This window comes from Enhydra lutris, unplaced genomic scaffold (genome assembly GCF_002288905.1).
Source record: "Enhydra lutris kenyoni isolate GAN:26980312 unplaced genomic scaffold, ASM228890v2 scaffoldscaffold68, whole genome shotgun sequence".
Lineage (NCBI taxonomy): Eukaryota > Metazoa > Chordata > Mammalia > Carnivora > Mustelidae > Enhydra > Enhydra lutris.
The window spans coordinates 1734097-1754348 of NW_019154152.1; the positions used below are offsets into that span (position 1 = coordinate 1734097).

Sequence of the window (20252 nt, forward strand, 5' to 3'; positions counted from 1 at the left end):
CTCGGACTGAGCCCCGCATCAGGCTCCCTGCTCAGTGGGGAACCTGTTTCTGCTGCTCTCCTGCTCCTGCTCTTTCTCTCTCTCTGGCAAATAAATAAATGAAATCTCTTTTTAAAAAAAGTTCTTAACTTGGTATAACCTGAAGTTTCCACTCGTTGTGGTCACAAAAGCCTCTAGATGTATCCTGAAGAAATGCTGGTTTAAATCTATGACTTGCTACATAGACACGAGATCTCTGGCCACAGGGCCAATGGGCAGGAGGCTCAAAATCCCATCCAATGTCAGTTGTCCATGGTACCGGACACCCGGGGATGGTGGCCAGAGCCTGGCATCTTCTGGGAGAGGGCTGAACCCCTCTCCTGCTCAACCATCAGAGTGGTATTTCTATCAGAGCTTCAAAATCTCTAAGAGGTATCAGGTGAAATGGAAAAGGGGAACCTGTGAAGCTCTGGCACGGATCCAGCCCCTGCCCAGCTAGCTGCTAGCTTCCAGGGGAGATGAAGGGCTGGGAACCACTCTGCAGGGACAGAGTCTGCCTGTAAGGGAAGATAATTTTTAAAATAAAGTCAAAGCCATTGCCAGGTTGGGGAGCTAAGATTATGGGGTACAATGGAAGGCCCCTGATCTTTTTATAAATGTTTCCAAATGTTGCTGTCACATCATCTTTTCAATTACAAGCCAACGAAAGCCCACAGAAATGCACGAGGCACTCCTGCTAACGAGCTTCCATTCTCATTAGTGGGTAGGAGAAAAAACAACACCGGCCAAGTTAGGGACACAGACGCTGGTGTAAAGGCAGCCAGAGAGGCAAAGATGAACGAGTAGTGTGTGTCCGTGTCTAGCTCCCTTGCCCCTTCTCCGCTTCCCCACCATTCTGGGAACTGCGGGCAGAGGGCGTTGTTCTTTCATCATCCAGATGACGGGCCTTCTGCATGTCCATCCACCCAACACTTATTACCAACCTCTGCCGGCAGCAAGCTCCCAGCACCACCCAACCCCGTCTGGGAGGTTCCATTTCCGTCCTGTGCCACCTGCAGGCAGGGAGTTTATGGCCTGGGAGTCAACATGAGCAGAGCTATGGGGCCACCTGTGGCCCGTCTGTCTGTTGACTATCATGCTCTCAGCTCCTCCTCCTTGGCAGCTGCCGACAGGCAGGCAGAGCTGGGGATGGAGGGGAGAAGCCGAGCCTTGTGGTCTTTTTTGCTCCCGACATCCAAAGGCCCCTGCAGTGTCCTGCTGGAATGCAGGACCTCTATGTGTCAAGAGGACAGAAAGGCAAAGGGCGGGCAGTATTTACCCCACCTTACCTGGGGCCTGAAGATATGGCTGAAAACCAAAGTGCCGAGTGCCAGGCACAAATGCGCTGGAGCCCGAGGGGAACTTGCAATCTCAGTTTTGCTCATATGAGCAATGGGGACACAGAATGTACAATTCACAACAGGACTTGGGGGGGAGGGAATAAGGCGTGGAGGGTGCTCGGCGGAGGGCCTGGCATCTAAGAAGTGTTGGATGAATCGTAGCTGCTAAGGTTACTACTGTCGTGGTTTATTATTACGTGAGATTACTAGATCCTGGGGGAGAAGAGAAGAACTTCCTGCGTTAGCTACCCCTCCCGCCTAGCAAAGAAAACACAAACACAAGTAAGCCAGGAGCTAGAAGCAAGTTGTGAAGCCACGTGACTGTTCAAAGCCTTGGTCCTGACCCTCTCCTAACAAGCTTCTCGGGCTGTGGGCCTCTCCTGGGCCCAAAGGAAGGAGAAGAGCCGTGCCCACTCACGGCTCTGTGTAATGTGCTTTCTATCTACGTGACCTCGGGTAATCCTGGCCTCGCAATGACACCGTAGGGACATTTTACTGAAGTCATTACACATGGGGAAATGGAAGTTCAGAAATGTACAGAGTTGCCTGAGGTCACACTTCCGGGAATAGTCCTGGAGTTAAGAATAAAACTTGGACCTGTCAGCAACCCAGCCTGTGCATCTGCCGCAAATGTCAACCACACTGTCTCTGGCAGAAAGTGCCTTGACCCTTCTCACTCAGATCCACGTTTTCTGAAAGCTGATTTGAGAAAAAAAAAGGGGGGGAGGGAGGAATTAACTAGCATTTCCAAAATTCTAAGAAGTTAGATTAGAATTCAGGATAAACATAAGGATTCAGAGATGCAGCCGACAGGAGTCTTCAAAGGTTTCTATTTTGAGGACGTTACCTTTGTGCCCGAGTGGCTGAAATGAACTGAGAAGGGCAGGCTGTCTTTGCCAAAGGAAACCGGGCACTGCCTCCCCGAGGCTGGTGACGTGAAACCAAACCCTGACTGCTGGCATCTGGGTGCCTTTATTCCTGCCAAGAGGTGACTTTGTTTCTAAGAATACAAAGGACTAAAAAAGGTATCCTGGAGACCACAGCAGTGAGACAAACAGCCCTCCCTCTCCCCTTAATTCAACCTGGGTAGGTCAGGAATCCCTCTGTCCCCAAATCCAGAAGACCGAGAAGAAGAAATTCACCCGATATGTTTGGGTTTAAGTTTTGGTAAAATCAAAACTCGGAAGAAACCATCTGGTAAGGCTTTAACTACTTTCCATCCTGTCAGTCCTCCTTATAAGGGAAGAAGGCTAGGGTACGTACCTTATTTCCCTCTCTCCTTCCCAAATACATCCCATTTTCTTTTCAGCAATGCTGATTTCCCCAAAACTAAAGGTGAAGCACAAAACCAAAGAAGGGTAATTCTATTTTACAGGGCAGGAAACAAATGTTTGCAAAACAACACCAACAGCAACAACTAAAATCCCAAGTGTTGGGGGCAATATATAGGCAGAAACAGAGTGAATGTCAAGAAGTCCTGCATACGAAAGCCCAAGACTACATTTCTTGTTTTGATTTCCAAAACAGAGCTTAACATTGGTTTGCTCAATTACAAAAAGAAGTCTCTTTAGGCACTAAGGAGATATCATATATCATATGATATCATATCAATGATATGATATCATATGATATATATGATATATATGATAACATATCAATGACAACAACAAAAAAGGTACTCACTGTGCTTGTTTCTTTTATGGATTTCAGTAGAACAAACCAGCATTCCTGACACATTCTATGCTAGGAACAGGGACTCCATGACCTAATAGTACAAAATCCCTCTCTTCAAAGAACCTACAGAGTTGAATGTATGGAGCTAGCTTACTGCCTCTACAGTCAGAATCACATATTTGCCCATGTAAATATAATGTTCTAAATGATTCCCACAAAGAAGATTGGGAATAAGGACAGTCAACAGCCCTTCTCCTACACATCACGTGACTTAAGGCAGCATTCGCCTGCTCTTTTCATAAGAATGGCTGTATTCTCCACACTAAACATACAGTGGTACCCGTGAGCAAGGAGCACCCGTGTGGAACCCATCTGAAAATGTCCCTCAAGTTTCACAAGTCTAAGGTGGAAATCATGATGAGAACCAAGTTCCCCACTGCATCTGAGAGCAGAACACAGACTTCTAAGTTTCAGAAAATTTTCCTTCTTGCAACTCTTAAAAGCTAGGCACAGCAGGGTGTTTTCACAAAATGAGGGACTATGTGGCAAGAGGGAGATGGGGCCCTAATCCAGAAGAGGGAGTGAAGAATGCACCAGCCCAGTAGCTGGGTGGCTGACCTGGGCCGCAGCCAGTCCAGGGTGCACGAGAAGCTGGGGGCTGCTGGAGGGGTGTCACCAAAGGGACAATAACCTGAAAGATTCTGAGTTGTCCGACCATCTGGAGAAGGGTATGAGAACTCTGTTAGAAACGTTGGAGATGAATTTGTATAGGTACGTAAAAACCAGACAAAAAAAGAGGCAATAACCAACCCTAGGAAAAAAAGTTTTACAATCCAGGAAATGGTTCTAATACATCACACATGAACCATGCTGTATGTGACATTTACAGGCTTGTAATACAAACACTGAGTGTTAATTAAACAAAAAATTGTGATATAACCAGACTGGGGAATAGGAAGGGAAGAGAACAAGTTCTCAATTTATTTAGAGAGCTAAGTCCTGGTCTTCCACAGTAAGAAGTCAACAGAAGCTGTCTGAAATTAATGGGCTGAAATACACAGCATGAACATGTTTTTTTGGAAATATGGAGATAATATAGGAAGAAATGGCTGAAAAAACTGTTAAGTAGCTGTCCCTAAGGAGTAGGATCGGGACGTGAGGAGACATGGGGCAGAGGACTGCTGCTTTTCTTTACCGGCCATGAGTCTGGTTCAATTTGGTTTATATACTAAAGCACATGTATGACTTTATTAAATTAAATAAACAGCCAACTGAAAACGACGCTGGAACATCACGGAGTTTTCTGAGGAAGAGAAACAACTATAAAGGGAAACAAAAATATTGAGAGTTGTGCTTCAGGATGTTTATTCTAGCTGGTCACAAGTTCCCTTGGCTGGAGAGGAACTTGGTCAGATCACAGCGTCTTGCTATGGCTCAAATACTCAGGACGGCTGAGCAGAAGCCGGGGTTCTTGTCTGTCTGCAGGGTTCACCAAAACACCAACACCCCCCAGCGAAACCCCACCGGGATGAAGACTGTCCCGCAGCTCAATCTTAATACTCAGATTTCTCTGCTGACTTGGGAAAATGCTCATTTGCTTTTTTCATGGTTATAATCCCTGCAGTCATTCCTCACAGCAGTTGTAAACAGCGACAAAGGTGAATGTAATCCTTAAAACTCAAAAAGTTACTCGTGCTGGGCTATTTAGCTACCCTGGGGGTTTAAGGAAGGACTTTTCCTCCTTTTCCAAATCTGTTCTAAGGTCACTTTCTTTCCTGTTCCCACCTCTCCTCCCCCCGCTGCTGCTTGCGGAGGCTGCAGAGAGGGTGAGCACCCCTGGAACTCTGGAGTCAGCTGGGGTCCAAGTCTGAGTCCTGAGGCAGGGGCCACTTCCTAGTGGAGTCATCTAACATGGGCAAGTTCAGGGGCGCCTGGGTGGCTCAGTTGGTTGAGTGTCTGCCTTCGGCTCGGGTCATGATCCCAAGGTCCTAGAACTGAGCCCTGCTATGGGCTGCCTGCTCAGAGGGAAGCCTGCTTCTCCACTCCCACACCCCTGCATGTGTTCCCTCTCTCGCTCTCTGTCAGATAAATAAATAAAATCTTAAAAGATAAAACAAAATAAATAAAGTAAATAAAATGGGCAAGTTCAGTGCCTGGGGCAGCTTCCACGTCCATAATGCAGGGGTAATCCTAGTACCTATCTTGAAGGAGTGGTACAAACATAAAGTGAGATAACGTGTAGAAAATACAGAACGCTGTGCTTGCACATAATTTGTTACTATTATTGCCAAGTAATCATGATTACTTCTTTACTTCAGATGAAGATCATGTGAAATTAAGATTATCCTGCTGATAGCCACGAAATGGAAAATACCAAAACTTAAAGCAGAGATTAAAAGGAACACGTGAGACACACAGGGTGATTCCTACTCGTTTGCTACTGTAACATGAGGCGGGGGTGAGGCGGGGGTGATGTACACCCAGAGCCTGGAGTGATCTGGCTCCCGAATTTCCCTCAGACACGTCAATGCCCGCTCCCTGAAGCACAGAGAGCCTGCCCTTGAAAGTGCCCGTCACCACCGAGGAGACACACTGGAACAGCCCAACTCCCAAAAGCGGCCACTGGGTTTTCTTTTCTTTCTTTCCTCTTTTTCGAAAGCATGGCTAATAGGTTCTATTCCAGAGACCCCTGGTGAGGCAGCTCGCTGTCTGTGAAAAAGGACAGAGAAACCCAGACAAATCTTCCGGTCCTTGGCACTGGCGCCACTTCCTCCGACTGGAGCTGCACTACCCCATCCGACATGAAGGTGGCAGTCTTCTCCCAAACTTGTTTCAAAAATTCCAAGTATCTGAAGAACGCAGTAAAACCTTGAAAAATGACTGCTGTCAAATAATACCAAGAGGAAAAATTATAATCCACTTAGGAATTTTAAGAAACCAAGACAAATAACTCATGTCAGGTGGGGGCTAATGTACAAGTCGGAACAGAATGGGGATGGACAGATCACCTACATTTGTGTCCTGTCCCTCTCCTGCCTGGGCTCTGTCCACACCCCCCCCCAGGACACAGCCCAGGCAGCCTGTGATAACCCCTGGGGCCATGCAGGGACAGGGAGTGGCTGTGGGGCCAAGCCAAGGAGAGGGACCTGCACATTCAGTGCTGGGGCCAGGGTGGGGTGGGGGGGGGGGGGGGTAGCTGGGCGAGTGGTGGGGTGTGGCTGGGCTGGGCTCCAACTCCAGCAGGGCCTCTCCTCATCTAACTGCTCCAAGGCACCGGCCCTCTTCTGGCTACGTGGCACCCGGGCACTGCTTCATCCCCTCCCCTGTGCTCCTCTCAAAAATAAACAGCATCGAGAGCAAAGAATACGGAGCAAAAATCAGTCCTTCCTGCCAGGATCTCATACCAGGAGGCCCCACCTCAGCCCTGCCTCCCACTTCCACCATCACCTTCGCAGAGGGGCTGTCTTCCCCCACCAGGGTGCGGCTGGAAGAGCCCACGGGCCACGTGCATGGACAGCAAGTGGGAAGGCAGGCGTGTGGGGGTGCCAACCTGCCAAGGAGAACAGATGGAGCCTGGCCGGGCCCCTGTGAAACGTCCATAAAACCCAAATTTCCAGATACTTTCAATTGCCTCATCCCCCTGATGGCAAGGAAAACGCAGGGTGAGTGCCCAGAGCGGCTCAGACACGAGAGTAAACCACGCACCGATGGGAGAGAAGCAGCAGCAAGGATGGCTTGGCCGCTGCACAGGGCAGAGCGGAGAAAACCACATCACACCACAGTGCACCAGCCCCCTAGCCCCCAAATGCTGCACAGTTTGTGTCCTACCCGAAAACTCGGCGGGTGGGGGCGGGAGGGGGCACATAAACGCTGGGCATGGCCCACCATCAGACCTCCGCTGCAGGCTTCCTCGGAGACCTGGGAAGGCTGGAGGTGCTTTCTGACCATTCATTCTAAGCATGGGCGTGTCCATTACTGACACAGGGAGCGGAAGCCAGGTTTGCTGCTGTTTCTGGGGTGTGCAGCTCGCGGCAAGCTGCTTAACCTTCCTGGGTCCTGGCTTCCTCATCTGAACATGGGGCTGTCACCTGGCCTCCACGGGTCCACAGGAAGTTCCGATGACTGAGCAAACACGACAGTCCTGTGTGAGCCCCAGCGTGCTGCACAGGTGCTGGTACACAGGTGTACTATTAATGAGATCCACCCACAAGCCATAAATGGGGAGTGGTGGTGGTGGTGGTGGTGAAGGGGCCTCTTTCCGAAGGACCAGAAACCAGATCTGCCCAGACAGCCATCTCCCCAGGAATGCATGAATGCTCCGCCGCCAGTGGCCACAGCAGGTTTTGGAGGCTTCTCCAAACCCTGTCCTTCTCCGCCCGGTCACAACACTGGCAAGGGCTCCCCTGGCCCTCTGGAGTTTCCACCTTGCTGCTGACTGTACTCCTGTATTTCTCCAATCTAGCCCCCACTCAAACCACCTGCCCTTCATTCTGCCACAGGCCTCATGGATTTCAGACCTCCTGAGAGCTGCGCTGGTCACATTTTCCCAACCAAAACCAGGTTCTGTGATCTAACAAAGGAATTTCGGTTGATCTGTGACTTTAGGCCTTGGAAAGGAGCTATAAAAATACGAAAATTAAATCATTCATGGGGTCACACTGACCAACCACCTTTCTGTTAAAGAAAAAGGGGATCTGCAGGACGTGTCTGCGGAACTGCAGGGTGTTCTCCCTCAGAGGCCTGCCCTCGCCTTCCCCAGAGGGGAGGTGCTGGGGAAACGTCCTTCTTCTTGGATGATCCTTCCATGCCTGGTCCCCTCCATGTCACCCTGTGAGAGAATCCACGATAAAGCACTTGCTTAGTAAGGGAGACCTCCCGAAACGCTGGTTAATTGCTGCCACCTCCCCTCCAGCTCCTCAAACCACGGGCACTGGATTCAGACAAACTTCCAATTTCCAGCTCTGCCGTCGATGAGCTGATTCCCGGGCTCAGTTACTTAAACTCTCTGAGCCCGTTTCTAATACCCACTTCAGCAGGTTTATTTCGACGATGAGAGGCAAGAGCATGATCACAAGGCAATCCTGCTTACTCTCTGCTCCACGGCTCCTCAAATGACAGCACTGTCCCTGGTCCCCAAAATAGTCATCTCCACTATGCTCTTCCTCCCACAGCTAATCAGACCAAGGCCTTTGATGCCTCTCCCCTCGGACACTCCCTATTTTCTGTACCCCTTGGGCCTGGCCAGGCCGCTGCCCTGGTTTGGTCCTTGCCACCCAACACCTGGACAAGAAGGTCACTGCCCTACCCTAGCCACTCTCTGACCTGCCGCCACTGTCAGCTTCCTAAAACAGAATCAGACCACAGCTTCTCTTTCAAAAGGGGAGTGAGATTCATGTTTTGCTACATATGTATTAAAACCTCTGGAAAGATTCATAAGAGGGGTGTCTGCATGGTTCAGTCCATTAAGCAGCTGCCTTCAGCTGGGGCCACGATCCCACGGTCCTAGGATCGAGTCCCGTATCGGGTTCCCTGCTTGGTGAGGAGTCTGCTTCTCCCTCTGCCTCTGCTGCTCTCCCTGCTTGTGCTCTTTCTCACTCAAAAAAAAAAAAAAAAAAAAAAAAAAAAAGCCAAAACCAAAAACAAAACAAAAAAAAAACCCCCACAAGAATCTAGCAACAGTGGTTAGAAGGAAGGGAAGTCTCTCTCCATTCTTTTATGCTTATCAACTTTGGATTGTGTGAATTTACTACATACTCAAATCATCATTAATTTAAAAAAAATTATTCTGGTTTCCACCTGAATTTCAATACGGTCCAAATCACCCAGTGAGCATATCCTCTCGAGCCTGGTTCCTTCCATGTCTCTGGCCCAATTTTTAGCTACCTTACTACAAGATGTTCAGGCCACAAATACACTTGTGGAGTCCTCAACATGGTCCAGGGATGCCACTCTAATGGTCAGTGCCACACACGGAGACCATTAGAGCCCTCATACAGACCAGAGTCAGGCTGAGCACCTCTGTCCCAAATCTCACACTGCTATTAGGGGATCAGCCTTCTGGAACCACTGGAACGAATATGCTGCCACTACAACACGATGGGGGGACGTGTTCTAAAGTCCAGGTGGAAACCCTCCTCGCTTCTTTGCCCTAAGCCCCGAGAAGAATCACAGCCCCAGACGTTGGAAAAGGAGCTCAGGGAAAATCCAGCCCGACCCTCTACCCAAGGTGAAAGGCACTGTGACAGCCAGCCCGGGCTTAGAGAGCTCATATGTTGGAAGGCAGCTGTCTTTCTGTTTGAAGAATTTCTTTATTCCTTCAAAAGTACAGGGAGGTGGTTAAGAACAGAGTGGAGCCAAACCTTGGCATGGCCACTTCCTGGCGATGGCTCTTGGTAACGCACCCTCGTGTTTCTGAGCCTCTGTTCCACTACTGACAGACTGCAGAGCAGCACAGTATCCACGTCATCGTGCTTGGCATAGCGTGCTTGTCACACAGCTCAGGAAGTGCTGGCGGCTGTCATTACTGCTACAATATATAAAGGTATTTCCTCGAGTGAGTGCTGCTGTGCCTTCCCTGTTCAGGTCTGTTCCTGCACCCACCACAGCATGCACCTCCCTTTTCTGCAAGACCCTGCTGCTTCAAAATCTAGAGAGAAGCACCTCCATGTCCCTCCCTCTCCGTTCCAGTTTTCCCTTCTCCGGCTGTAGGAACTCCAACCTAAGGCAAGGCAAACATACTCTTCTTGCTCACAGTGCTGCTCATGCTGGCATCCAGAACACCACAGGCACGAAAGGAGCAACCCTGTGCCTGGGAAGCCTGAGCCAGGGTGGGGGGGTGGGGGTGCCACCGCTGTGGAGTGGGTCGGGGCTGGGCTGCGGGAGGGCTGGACGCACCTGCCACACACCCCCGGGGTAGGGGCGGAGGAATCCTGCTAGGCTTCATTAGGAAAACCACTCCCCGTGCACACGCAGAGAGCCCAGATTTTCACTGGCCTAAAGGAGCCGCTGCCTCACTTGGCCAGATTTCAGGCAAGGTGCTTTTAAATGGCCCACCCTGGGTGGGGGATCGTCCACTCAACACTTGAAGTCCTTGGATATTTAACACTGAAATCGTGTAGAAAAGTGTATTTTCAAGCATTACTAACCACTTCCAAAATAGTCTCTGTTGTTTAGAGTCTTCCTTCCTTTCTTCACCCTCTGCTGTTTTTCCTCTTAGCTTCAAGTGGAGCCAGAGGTAACAGAGGGACCGATTTGCTGGTTTTCCACCAATATAAACAACCACTGATTTGGGGAAAACGCTGCCGCCCGGTTGATACACGATGCGAAACCAGCAGGGGGCGCTCATCCCCCAGACGACTCTTCTCCACGCCTTGCAGACTCCCAACCAAGCTCCTCAGATAGGAGCGGATCCTGCAGCCTTCTGGTCATCCTGTCAGGCTGCGCAGTCAGCAGACCTGGGCCGCCATCCCGCTTTCAGTGGCTGCTGACTGGCAACCCCGGGGGCAGGCTGTGTCCCGGGATGAAATAAAATGATGCACGCTGCCGGCTGTCGCCACTGCTATCGGGCGGGTCTACTGGCGTTAGCGCCGGCAGGGACAGCGGAGTCGGGGCCGAGTCTTCTGTGGTGGCAGTGGGCACACACGTCGTAAACTAAAGAGGGATTTTCCAGAACGGCTGGTACCAAGAAGGCCACCCTAGCCTAGGGACTAGGAGAACCAGGTCCTACACAAGTGTGTGTTCGAGCCCGGGCCCTGGAACTAGCTTACAGCTTAGACAAGCCATTGCTCCAGACCTCTTCCATAAGAAGAAAATCACCACAAAAAGAAAAAATCACCTACCTCACCGAAGTGTGATAAAGATAAAAGAGATCGTTAATGAAAACTGGCACAGCACCCAGCCCGTTAATATGTTTGTTCGGAGTTTGTCACCATGACCCATGACCTCACTGACTCTGAGGAGTCCAAGCCCTTAGAAAGAGGTAGGGGGAAATGTGTGTGTGTCTGTATGTACACAAAGATTTGTGTACAAGCACAACACAAAGTTAAAATTGTTTGGGGACCTTTAATTATTTGTCACTTTGCTGGCTTCCTTATCGAATTAACAAGCTTAAGGTCCGATGCTGTATTTTCAATACTGTACATCCAACTTTGTTAAAAGGTATCAGTGGAATGTACTTCAGATGGCTTTAAATTCTCCTGTTGCATTAAAGTCTGAGAAGCCATACAAAGTCTGACAGCCTAAAGAATCTATCTACAAGCTCCAAGTTTTTCAGTGTGACCTTGGTCCTGAGGCGTCATTAAACACTCACTCTTACGGCAACCTGTGTTTGCAAAACAAAGCGCCCATTGTGGGATCAGAGAAGCTAGTGCTTGGAACCCTGTCATTGTGCTTTAAATAATTTTGTGAATTATTAATTTCGATGAATCCCCTTTCGAGTAATCACCTTTTATTCCCAAGGTTCTCCCCATTTCCTCCTTCCACAAGAGCCATCCTTTAGGCCCTTACATTTCTACTGAAATAAATTCCTATGCCATTATTCACAATCCCCCGTGTATTCATTTGCACACATTAAATTCATTTGTGTAATTCTGCCAAATAAGTGTTTATAACACAGGAATGTGAGAAGCCACATAAAAAATGACATGCATATTATAATGTAACAATATAATGTCACAACAGTGACAGACCTCTGGTTGGCATGGTCTAATAGACCTAACTGGGTGGCTCATCAGTTAAGTGTCTGCCTTCAGCTCAGGTCATGATCCCAGGGTCCTGGGATCGAGCCCCCACATTGGGCTCCTTGCTCAGTGGGGAGCCTGCTTCTTCCACTCCCCCTCCTCTCTGCTTGTGCTCTGTTTCTCAATCTCAAATAAATAAATAAATAAATTTTTTAAAAAATCAAATCAAATCATGAGACCTAAGTCATGATCCCAGGATCCTGGGATCGAGTCCCACATCTGGCTCCCTGCTTCTCCCTCTCCCCCTTCTCTCTGCTTGGGCTCTATCTCAAATAAATAAAATTTTTTAAAAATGAAATGAAATCATGATACAAGCCAAAAACCATCAACATATATATTAGAAGGTATTATTACTTTCTGAGATTATATATTTTTAATCTAAAGAGCAAGTGATTTTCAAACGGTGAAGAAGGGCCATTACTCCACAGAAGCACTTAACGTCACCTTACGTAATGCGTGTGCCCCTCTCACGTCCTCTGGAACACAGGCTCAGGGAGAATGAGGCTTAGCTCCCTAACACCTGGAAGAGTGGCTGCCCTGTAGGAAATGTTTAAAATTATTTGTTTAGATGAATTCCAATTTCTTTCAGTCCCCAACTCCTGCCCCTGCTGAAGTATAATTACGTTCTCAAGAGGCCCAAAGGTGTTGATTCACAGCAGGTCTTGCATTTACTTCCGGGCCTCTGAAGGCTGGTACTCAAGTTCAATCTTGAGAGCCAAACCTTTCCATTAATCAGTAGAAGGCCACATCCAGCCAAATCAGTCTGATCATCATGCGGACTCCTAAACATGGCTGAAGCATGAAGGATCTCAGGCCTCTGTTCCAAGAGGGTTGGGGGGGCCCTGTTCTTACGAAACTATTCACCAACTTTCTTACTGCTTTCTACACTAAGTCATCACCTCCGGAATGTTCTTCTCCCTTATTCTTCCCCCACCTTCCAGGGGAAGGGCGACTTCCTCAAAGAAGCCCACCCTGTCCTGTTAATCACTCACAGTGCTCAGTGCACTCCCTTTGCAGACGTCCCCATGCTTCACAGTGACTTCGTGTGTGTCTTCCCGGTAGACATTACACCGCACATGGGCAGACACAGTGCCCTCAGTGCCGTGCTGGGCTCCCCCCGGAACAGTGCCATACACGCAGGTGCATGTGTTCCTAAGCATTTACGGATTGGGCTGAATGAACCCAGTCGTTCTCAATGTGAAGCCCAAAAAATTAAACCCTCATTCTCCTGGAGCCCATGTTCCAGAGGAGAAGATGTGAAAAGTGCACACATGCAACAGCAGAAAAAGGAACTGGGCATTCCTGGCCCTAACAGGTCCATAACTGGAGAGGACAGCACAAGAGGGGGCTGCCACAGGCTTTTTAATCAATCAATCAATCAATCAATTTTTTTTTTTGGTGATAAAATATTCTATCATCTTTTAGCCAGAGAAACAACTACCATCTTGGGACTTTTCCTTTCCAGTGCCTTGGAGCTCTGTTCTTTAAAAAACGGTCAAAAGCAAAGAGAGAGACTGGGTCACACAGGAGATACCTAGACTGGAGAGAGAGAGAATTTCAAAACTGGCGGTGGTTTGTAGTAGTGAAAAGAGTATAATGAAATAGATTTGGGCTCCTGATCCCTCTGCTTATTCACTAAACATCCTAAACTGTTTAATGCATCTGGGCCTCAGTTTCTTTATCAGTGTAATAGGAGAAAGTGAATCTACTCATGGAGCACTAGAAAGACAGAATGAAATAGTTAACCAGCGTGTACTCTGTAAGCATCGAGGTGTCCTACCAACACGAGTTATGCAATGTGAAAACCATCGTGGGGCTGAAATCCAGTCTTCGGCCAAAGTATCCCCTATGCTTTCCAGAAAGAACAAGAAACAAAGAATTAGGAGGGTAATCTTTTTTGTTTTTATCTCAGCACCTCTCAAGAAGGATTTGATGCCATCACCATCACCCTTCTTAAAAAACCACTCGGCCACAGGAGAAGAGAGATCCAGCTGGCCTTTCCCTCCCTTACCCCAATAATCTGCCTCAGTGGGCCTAATGACCTACTTTCCATCTCTTTCTTCATTTTTTTTCTCCGAATTTCAGAACAGGCTCTATTTTTCTACCAACTCCCAGACGTTCACAATTCATCAACAGAAACGTCAGAAATGTCCATGGAGTCTCCACTCTGGTGATGGCTTGTGGCATCCCCCGAGTCAGAGGCCATCCGCGGAGCTATATAGTACAAAGACCCCAGAGAGGTCACCTCCGCCTGTTCAGTATGTGGGTATTTTACAACAGACAGTGAACTCATCCGTGACGCCTTCTTCTGACGACAGCATGACCACAGGGCAGGGAACACACAGAGAGCCTGGGACCTCTGTGCGTCGAGAGCCCCTGAGATCAGGCTGGTGGGGTGAGAAGGAGCGCGTGGAAAGGAGTTGGGGAGGATCCGGAAGACAAACTTCTGATTCCTGCCTTTTTGCCTCGGGCTCACCCACACACAGACGCGACAGTCAGACGCACAGACGCCAAGGAGTGGGAGTGAAGAAAGGGTCTGGCGATTGTCGGGTGGGAAGTAATGGGCCAGACCGAGAGACAGTGGTGTGATGGGCACTAGACGGGGCAGGGAAGACGGCAAAGAAGAAAAATGACAGAGTCCAGGTGCCAACGTGACTGGTGCTTAGCATCGTGACGCACTGCTTTCTGTATCGTACTAGAACACCAGCTTGTTACTTCTCCGTAAGAAGAGAACCATTCGCTGTCTTGAGAAAGGACAGACTTACAAACGCAGTACCGAGTAACAGCTAACTGCTTAGGCTTGAGTTTTAAAGACGTGAATTTGAATCGCCAATCTACTAGATAGTAACTGTGTGACTTCAGAGAAATTCTTTAACCTCTCTGTTTCCTCATCTGTCCCACAGTACCAAACCTTACAGAGTTTTGGGGGGAGTAAAACGTGGCCATTTACAGAAATAGCTTGGCATGGTGCCAGCCACATGTCAGGGTTCAAGAGCTGTCACCTGCTGTTCCATTTTCCTAAACAAAAGAAGAGCCTATTCAAGTCTTTCCCTTCAAGCTCCAGCATTCCCTGGAGTCTGGGGTCCAAAGCGCTCATAAATATTCGGCTCCACAATTCTACCTACTTGTCCACAGAAATACCTTTTTATGTATGTGAAAGTCTGGCTCTTCTGACCCAGGCTGTTTAGGCATAGGGGAGAGGGAAAGGAGAAGGAAGGCACAAGGGTGTGAAGGGGAACAAGAATGGGATTCAAGGCACACCTCGCAGCACACTCACCGAGTCCGGGTCTCGCTGCTGTTCGAGGAAGGCTGAGAATTCCACCAGGCGAAGTTTGGTTGTGCCAATGGAGCGGCCCTGCCAGGCAGGGACCGAGGGAGCTGCGGCTGATGCAGGCTCGAACCCTGGAAGACCAATCAGTACCTTTAAGGCAGGCCCCGTGTGCCTTCCCTCGGGCCCGAGGCCAGGGCTGGGGCCAGGTCCTGCAAAACAGCTCTCCCCCACCCCCCCACCCCACACCAGAGTCTAGGGGCAGAAGGAAGTCAGGCGGTTGGGGGGATTCTGGCCAAGGACCCCAGAGGCACAACGCTAGGTGGCGCCTCACGTCAACGTGGGTCCAGGTTAAGGGCTGGAGCACACCCCACCCCGGACAAGGGGACCGGCTGCGCACGGGCTGAAGAGCCTAGAGCGAATCCTGCAAGGATCCCAAGAAACTTCTGGGGACTGCCCACCTCCTTCCTTCAGACTGCGGTAACCAGCACTACAGAATTACTCCCTCAGGATGCCCCGTGGCACTGAGACAGAGTGCAACACGTGAACCCACGTCCCATCGGGGGACTCGGTAACAGGCAGCAGCTGAACGGACTGACCCCACGTGCACACAGGTGCCTTGGGAGCAGGTGGGCCGGCCAGATTCCGGTTGCTAGTTGAGGCTTCTCTGGAAGCTCTTCCTTAAAGAAAGGGAACAGGGAACTGAAACCTACTCATAGACTAATCCCCTCTCTGCCCTCGAGATCTGAATTCTCCAATTCAGCCTGTTCATGATGAGGAAGGAACCACAGCAACTTCCCCTTCCAAGGGTGACCCAGGGTCCTCAGTGAAAGTGATCGGGCTTCCCTTTTCTTCCTTTCCTTTTTTTAAAATTGAGATATAATTGAGATATCCACATCTTTTTTTTCCTCCTTTTTAAGTAAACCTATTTTTCCTTTTTAAGTAAACTCTACGCCCAGTATGGGACTTGAACTCACGACCCCAAGATCCAGAGTGGCCTGCGCTACAGACTGAGCCAGGTGGGCGCCGCTGGCTTCTGTTTTCTTTAAAAACCCATCTGAATAAAATCCTGGGAAGTGACTGTGGGCACTGAACATGTCTGTGACCATTCCGAGTCCCAGGCATAAGGAGGGTAGGGGCGAGGAGAGGGTGCCCAAGGCACTGCTGGAACCAGGGACAGGCCTCTGTGGAGTGAAGTGATGGGCCCAGCTGCCAGCTTCCCAGGACAGTCCTCTGAGGCGGAGTCCCTTGGAGACTCACCTGGAATGGGGGCTGTGACTGCTGGCTGGATGGGGTAGGCCTGTTGCACGAAGGGCTTGACGCTGGGGGTGGAGGGTGGAGAGTCAGAAGTCGAGAGACTATAGCAGTGGCTTCTCCCCAGGTTTGGCCTTGGCCAAGGCTAGGGAACCAACCTGCACCCCGTATCCACCCCCCCCCACATCAGCCTGATTCCCATATGCTGTGACATCTAATTGAACCTCTCATCTCATCCCTGCAGCGACCAAGATCAGGGCTCACCATGCCCAGGCAAGGTTTGGGCCATGCTCAGGCTCCCAGCTGAAATTCTTTCGAGAACAGATAGGCAGGACTTCCTTTCTGCTTTTATCTCTAGATGACCTTCAGCCTCCAGTTTATGAGGCCTGTTTCCCTTGCCCTCAAGGCAGCAGCAGGTTGTCTGTTAGCTGCCCTCATCCCCCGGAAGGCCAGATGGGCTGGGTCCCAGGAGTGCCTGCACTGTCTACTCTCAGACAGGCACTTTTCAGGAAGCCCCAGGTTCTGCCCTCCAAAGCCACAAAGGCCCAGGGCCCCCATCCCTGTTTCCAGAGGGACGGGCACTAATGCTTAGGGCACCAGCGAGCCACTTATGCCTCTCCTAGAGCAACCCAAGTCTCTCTCCTGCTCCTGGCCTCAGCGGATAATGGGAGAGGACTGTGGGGTTCTCAGATTTAATGTCTTTTCTCCTGTAAGCCCCCAGGTGGTCTGGCCCTGGGGAAATGCACCCCCAGGCTGCGCTGTGACCAAACGCTTGTTGTCCCTGCCAGCCCCTCCCTGGACTTACTCTTGTGAGGATCCTGGCTGCCCTGTTTGGATCATTCCTGGCCAGAACTGGAAGGCAAAGGCAAGAGGCATCAGGATTATGAGTTCCCAGGAAAGCACTGCTTGGGGCGTCTACAGATCGCACCCCCTGCTAACGACAGCGGGCTCAGATCGTCTGTCCGCCGCAGAGTGACCCTCTCTAGACTCAGATGTGGTCATCGACGTGCACAGGAGAGTACCCTGCATCCGTGGCCTAGCAGTCCTGGCTGCCCTGGCGCTCCTCCTCCAGACTAGTTGCCCTGAGGGCAGGGACCAGACAGCAGCTCTCCCCTGTTCGCCTGACAGCTAGCAGAGATCTGGGCCCATGACAGGGGCTCACAACTATTTCATCCGACTGCTTTCTACACATGCACCCACCCACCCATCCTTCTCTTCTTCCCTCCATTTGCAAATGCTCCTTGTGTGACAATTCTGCCTCCACAGCTCACACCAAGGGCCTGGCCGGCAGAGGACAAGCTCTGAACCAGAGGCCAAGAGCTCCGAGAAGCAATGCGGACACCGCCTTCACTGTGCGCCTCCTGGAGGCTTCGGGTGCCTGCTGCCCCCTGCTGGACCAGCAGCCTGTGTACAAGGAGTTGCAAAGGGAGTCACAGGCGCCCCCCACCCCTTTGAGTCTTGATGGCACCAGCCAAGATCACATCACCTAACTCGCTTTGTTACTCACTAATCTCATTATCTGCAAGACGGCAAGAACAATGAGAGGCGTTTAAGATTATTGCGAAGATGAATGAGATCATAACATTAACTTCTCAGCCCTTGCTAGGTGCAAACTGAAAACCGCAATACAGTACTTTGCCCCTTTAGGGGTTAGTTCCCTTAAAGGGACCCTGAGGACACAGGAAAAGACAGTAAGGGCCATTAAAAAAAAAAAAAAAAAAAAAAAAAAGGCAGAGCAGGTGACAACCCAGAAGGGCACCAACAAAGTGATACCCAATTCCATGTCTGCGGGGACCCAGGATCCCCACCTCCAGCTTGACCTCCCCACCCCCTCCCTCCCCCTTTCTCTCTCCAGCTCCCTCCCTTCCTCTCCCCACAGTGCAAGGGGCAGCATCAGCTGACCACAGGTGGTCCTCCCCTCCCTCACACCAGGCCCAAGAATAAGCGCCAGGAGGATGGCTTCCCGCCCAGCGCTCACCCCCACTAACCGCGCCTCCCGGCTGGGTGGGTAAGATTGTGACTTACCCCCGGTGCCCCCGGGAAGGCAGGGCGTGGAATCCCAGGCAGCCCCAGCTTATTGTGAATGGCGGTGGCCGAGACGATCTGTGCCGAGGACATGGCGGCCATGTGCTGCAGGGCCTTATCCTTGGCCGTCTGATCCTTGAAGGTGACAGTGACACACAGACTTAATACGTAACACGTGGCTACTGGGCAGCTTCAACAGGCACAGCCACGAGCACATGGACTAAATACAGAGCCACAGAAGAGGCCGGAGAAGCAAACATGCACGGATAAATAAACACAGCCAGAAGGCTAAAACACACTCAACCTACCGGAACTCTGAACCTGTAAGGAGACTACCCAGCGGCAAGGTTTTTTTTTAAAAAAATGTTTTAGTCCATTTTTTCAACAGAATGGGAAGCCTCTGAGAAGAGTGGTCAACGTATTTATTTTTCCAGCTTCCAAAGGGAGATTTCTCCAATTACTTAACACACTCAAGGGAAGGGGGGGTTGGGGGGGGGCTCTGCATTGAAGCATACAGAGGGGAAGAGGGAGACGGGGGGGGGTGGTGATGGATCTGGGGTAGGACCGTCCACAGGGGGGGGGCAGGCCCCACCTTGAACGCTGTCATGGGGCCACACTCCCAGGAGCTGCTGGAGGCATGCGAGGCCTGGGAGCCCTGGTAGACACCTGGTGGGGAGGCTCAGAAGCGGCAGGTCGGGTGGGGGGCCGTGACAGGACCAAGCAGCATGCTGGCGGGGGGGGGGGGATGCATGCTTTCTCAGGTACCCCCACCCACCATGGGTCTAAGGCTACACGGGTTCTCTCCAGAGCCGAGGACACAGGGCACGCTACCGGGAGACTGGCTTCTCCCTTCCTGAATGGGTCTTTTCCAGAAAAGCCAAGGCTGGTAACACAAAGCTAGCCAAAAAGTCTGCCAAGCACAGCTAAAATACAGAATACTCGATGTGGTGAAAATACTTACCATGCTTGTTACCTGGATACAACAATAAACAGTTTGTTAAAAGAATTGCGGACAAAGGCAGGGGTATTTTTCTTTTTCACTTAAAAAATACACATATTTACACAAACACACAATATGGGGTACAACAGAATGCACAGGACTATGGGTATTCTTCACGTTTTAGCAGGAATGTATGACCCAGATAACCATCTAGAAAGGCAATTACCAACCAGTCCACCCATTCCGAGAACTACTCCCACCCGCTTCAAGCTGGCTCTGCGGCTTCCTTAATGTAGAGGGAGAAACGGTCAGCCCCCCGGAGTGTGACCAATCCCAATGGTGCAGGGAGAGTTTCGTGCTTGGGAAACATGTCAAGGAGCCTGGCTGCTCCTGGAAGGGTCGATACAATCTCTACCAGGCCCAGACTCCATTGGAACAGGAACAAAATGGTGGCACCAATGTAAAGACAGCAGCCGCCAGAGCTGCTACTCAGAGTCAGCCAGCGCGTGAAGGTCAAGGGAAAGTTCAGGCTAAGACACAGTCGAGAGCTGGCTTCAGTGTGTACAGATTCACCCAAAGGTGACTCAAAAGCATGCAGAGCTACCAGAGGCTGGGCCAAATGGAGAAATGGGGGGGAAAGTCCCAGTCTACAAAATAACTACTAGGGGCTTCTAAAAAAGATCAAATTAGGTGCTCCCAAAGTAGAGATACCACTTGGTCCTGTAACTGCCAGGAACACCGTGCAGGTTTTCAAAAAGCTTATATCGCCCCTTGGAAAAGAGCCTAGCACTTGCACAGAATTGTACATTTTATTCATTTCTCTGGCTCTCAACCGAGAAACCAATGGGCCTCATGGAACAGCTTTTGGGGGTTGTCCAAGGTCACTGGGATCGTCCTGAAGGGCATGTGCTGCAGCAGAACGACAGGGTGAGGGCCCAGACTGCAGGATCCCCTGTCCCCAACAGAGTGGCTCCGGGCAACGGTGTGGGGCTTTG

The 20252-nt window shown here is 50.4% G+C and overlaps 1 protein-coding gene across 6 annotated transcripts in view; it reads right to left on the bottom strand.

Annotated features, from left to right (window-relative positions):
- Positions 1-20252, bottom strand: part of LOC111159431 (TEA domain transcription factor 1) — a 258170-nt gene that overhangs the window by 40091 nt on the left and 197827 nt on the right. For 3 of the 6 annotated variants that reach the window (XM_022521893.1, XM_022521894.1, XM_022521892.1), the window contains 5 exons: positions 19279-19290; positions 18318-18452; positions 17098-17144; positions 16299-16360; positions 15048-15172 (listed from right to left, as the gene is read on the bottom strand). In XM_022521893.1, coding sequence (XP_022377601.1) covers positions 15048-15172; positions 16299-16360; positions 17098-17144; positions 18318-18452; positions 19279-19290 — 381 coding nt within the window. The remainder of the gene's footprint in view (positions 1-15047; positions 15173-16298; positions 16361-17097; positions 17145-18317; positions 18453-19278; positions 19291-20252) is intronic. The other 3 variants (XM_022521895.1, XM_022521890.1, XM_022521891.1) reach the window with 2 other exon arrangements.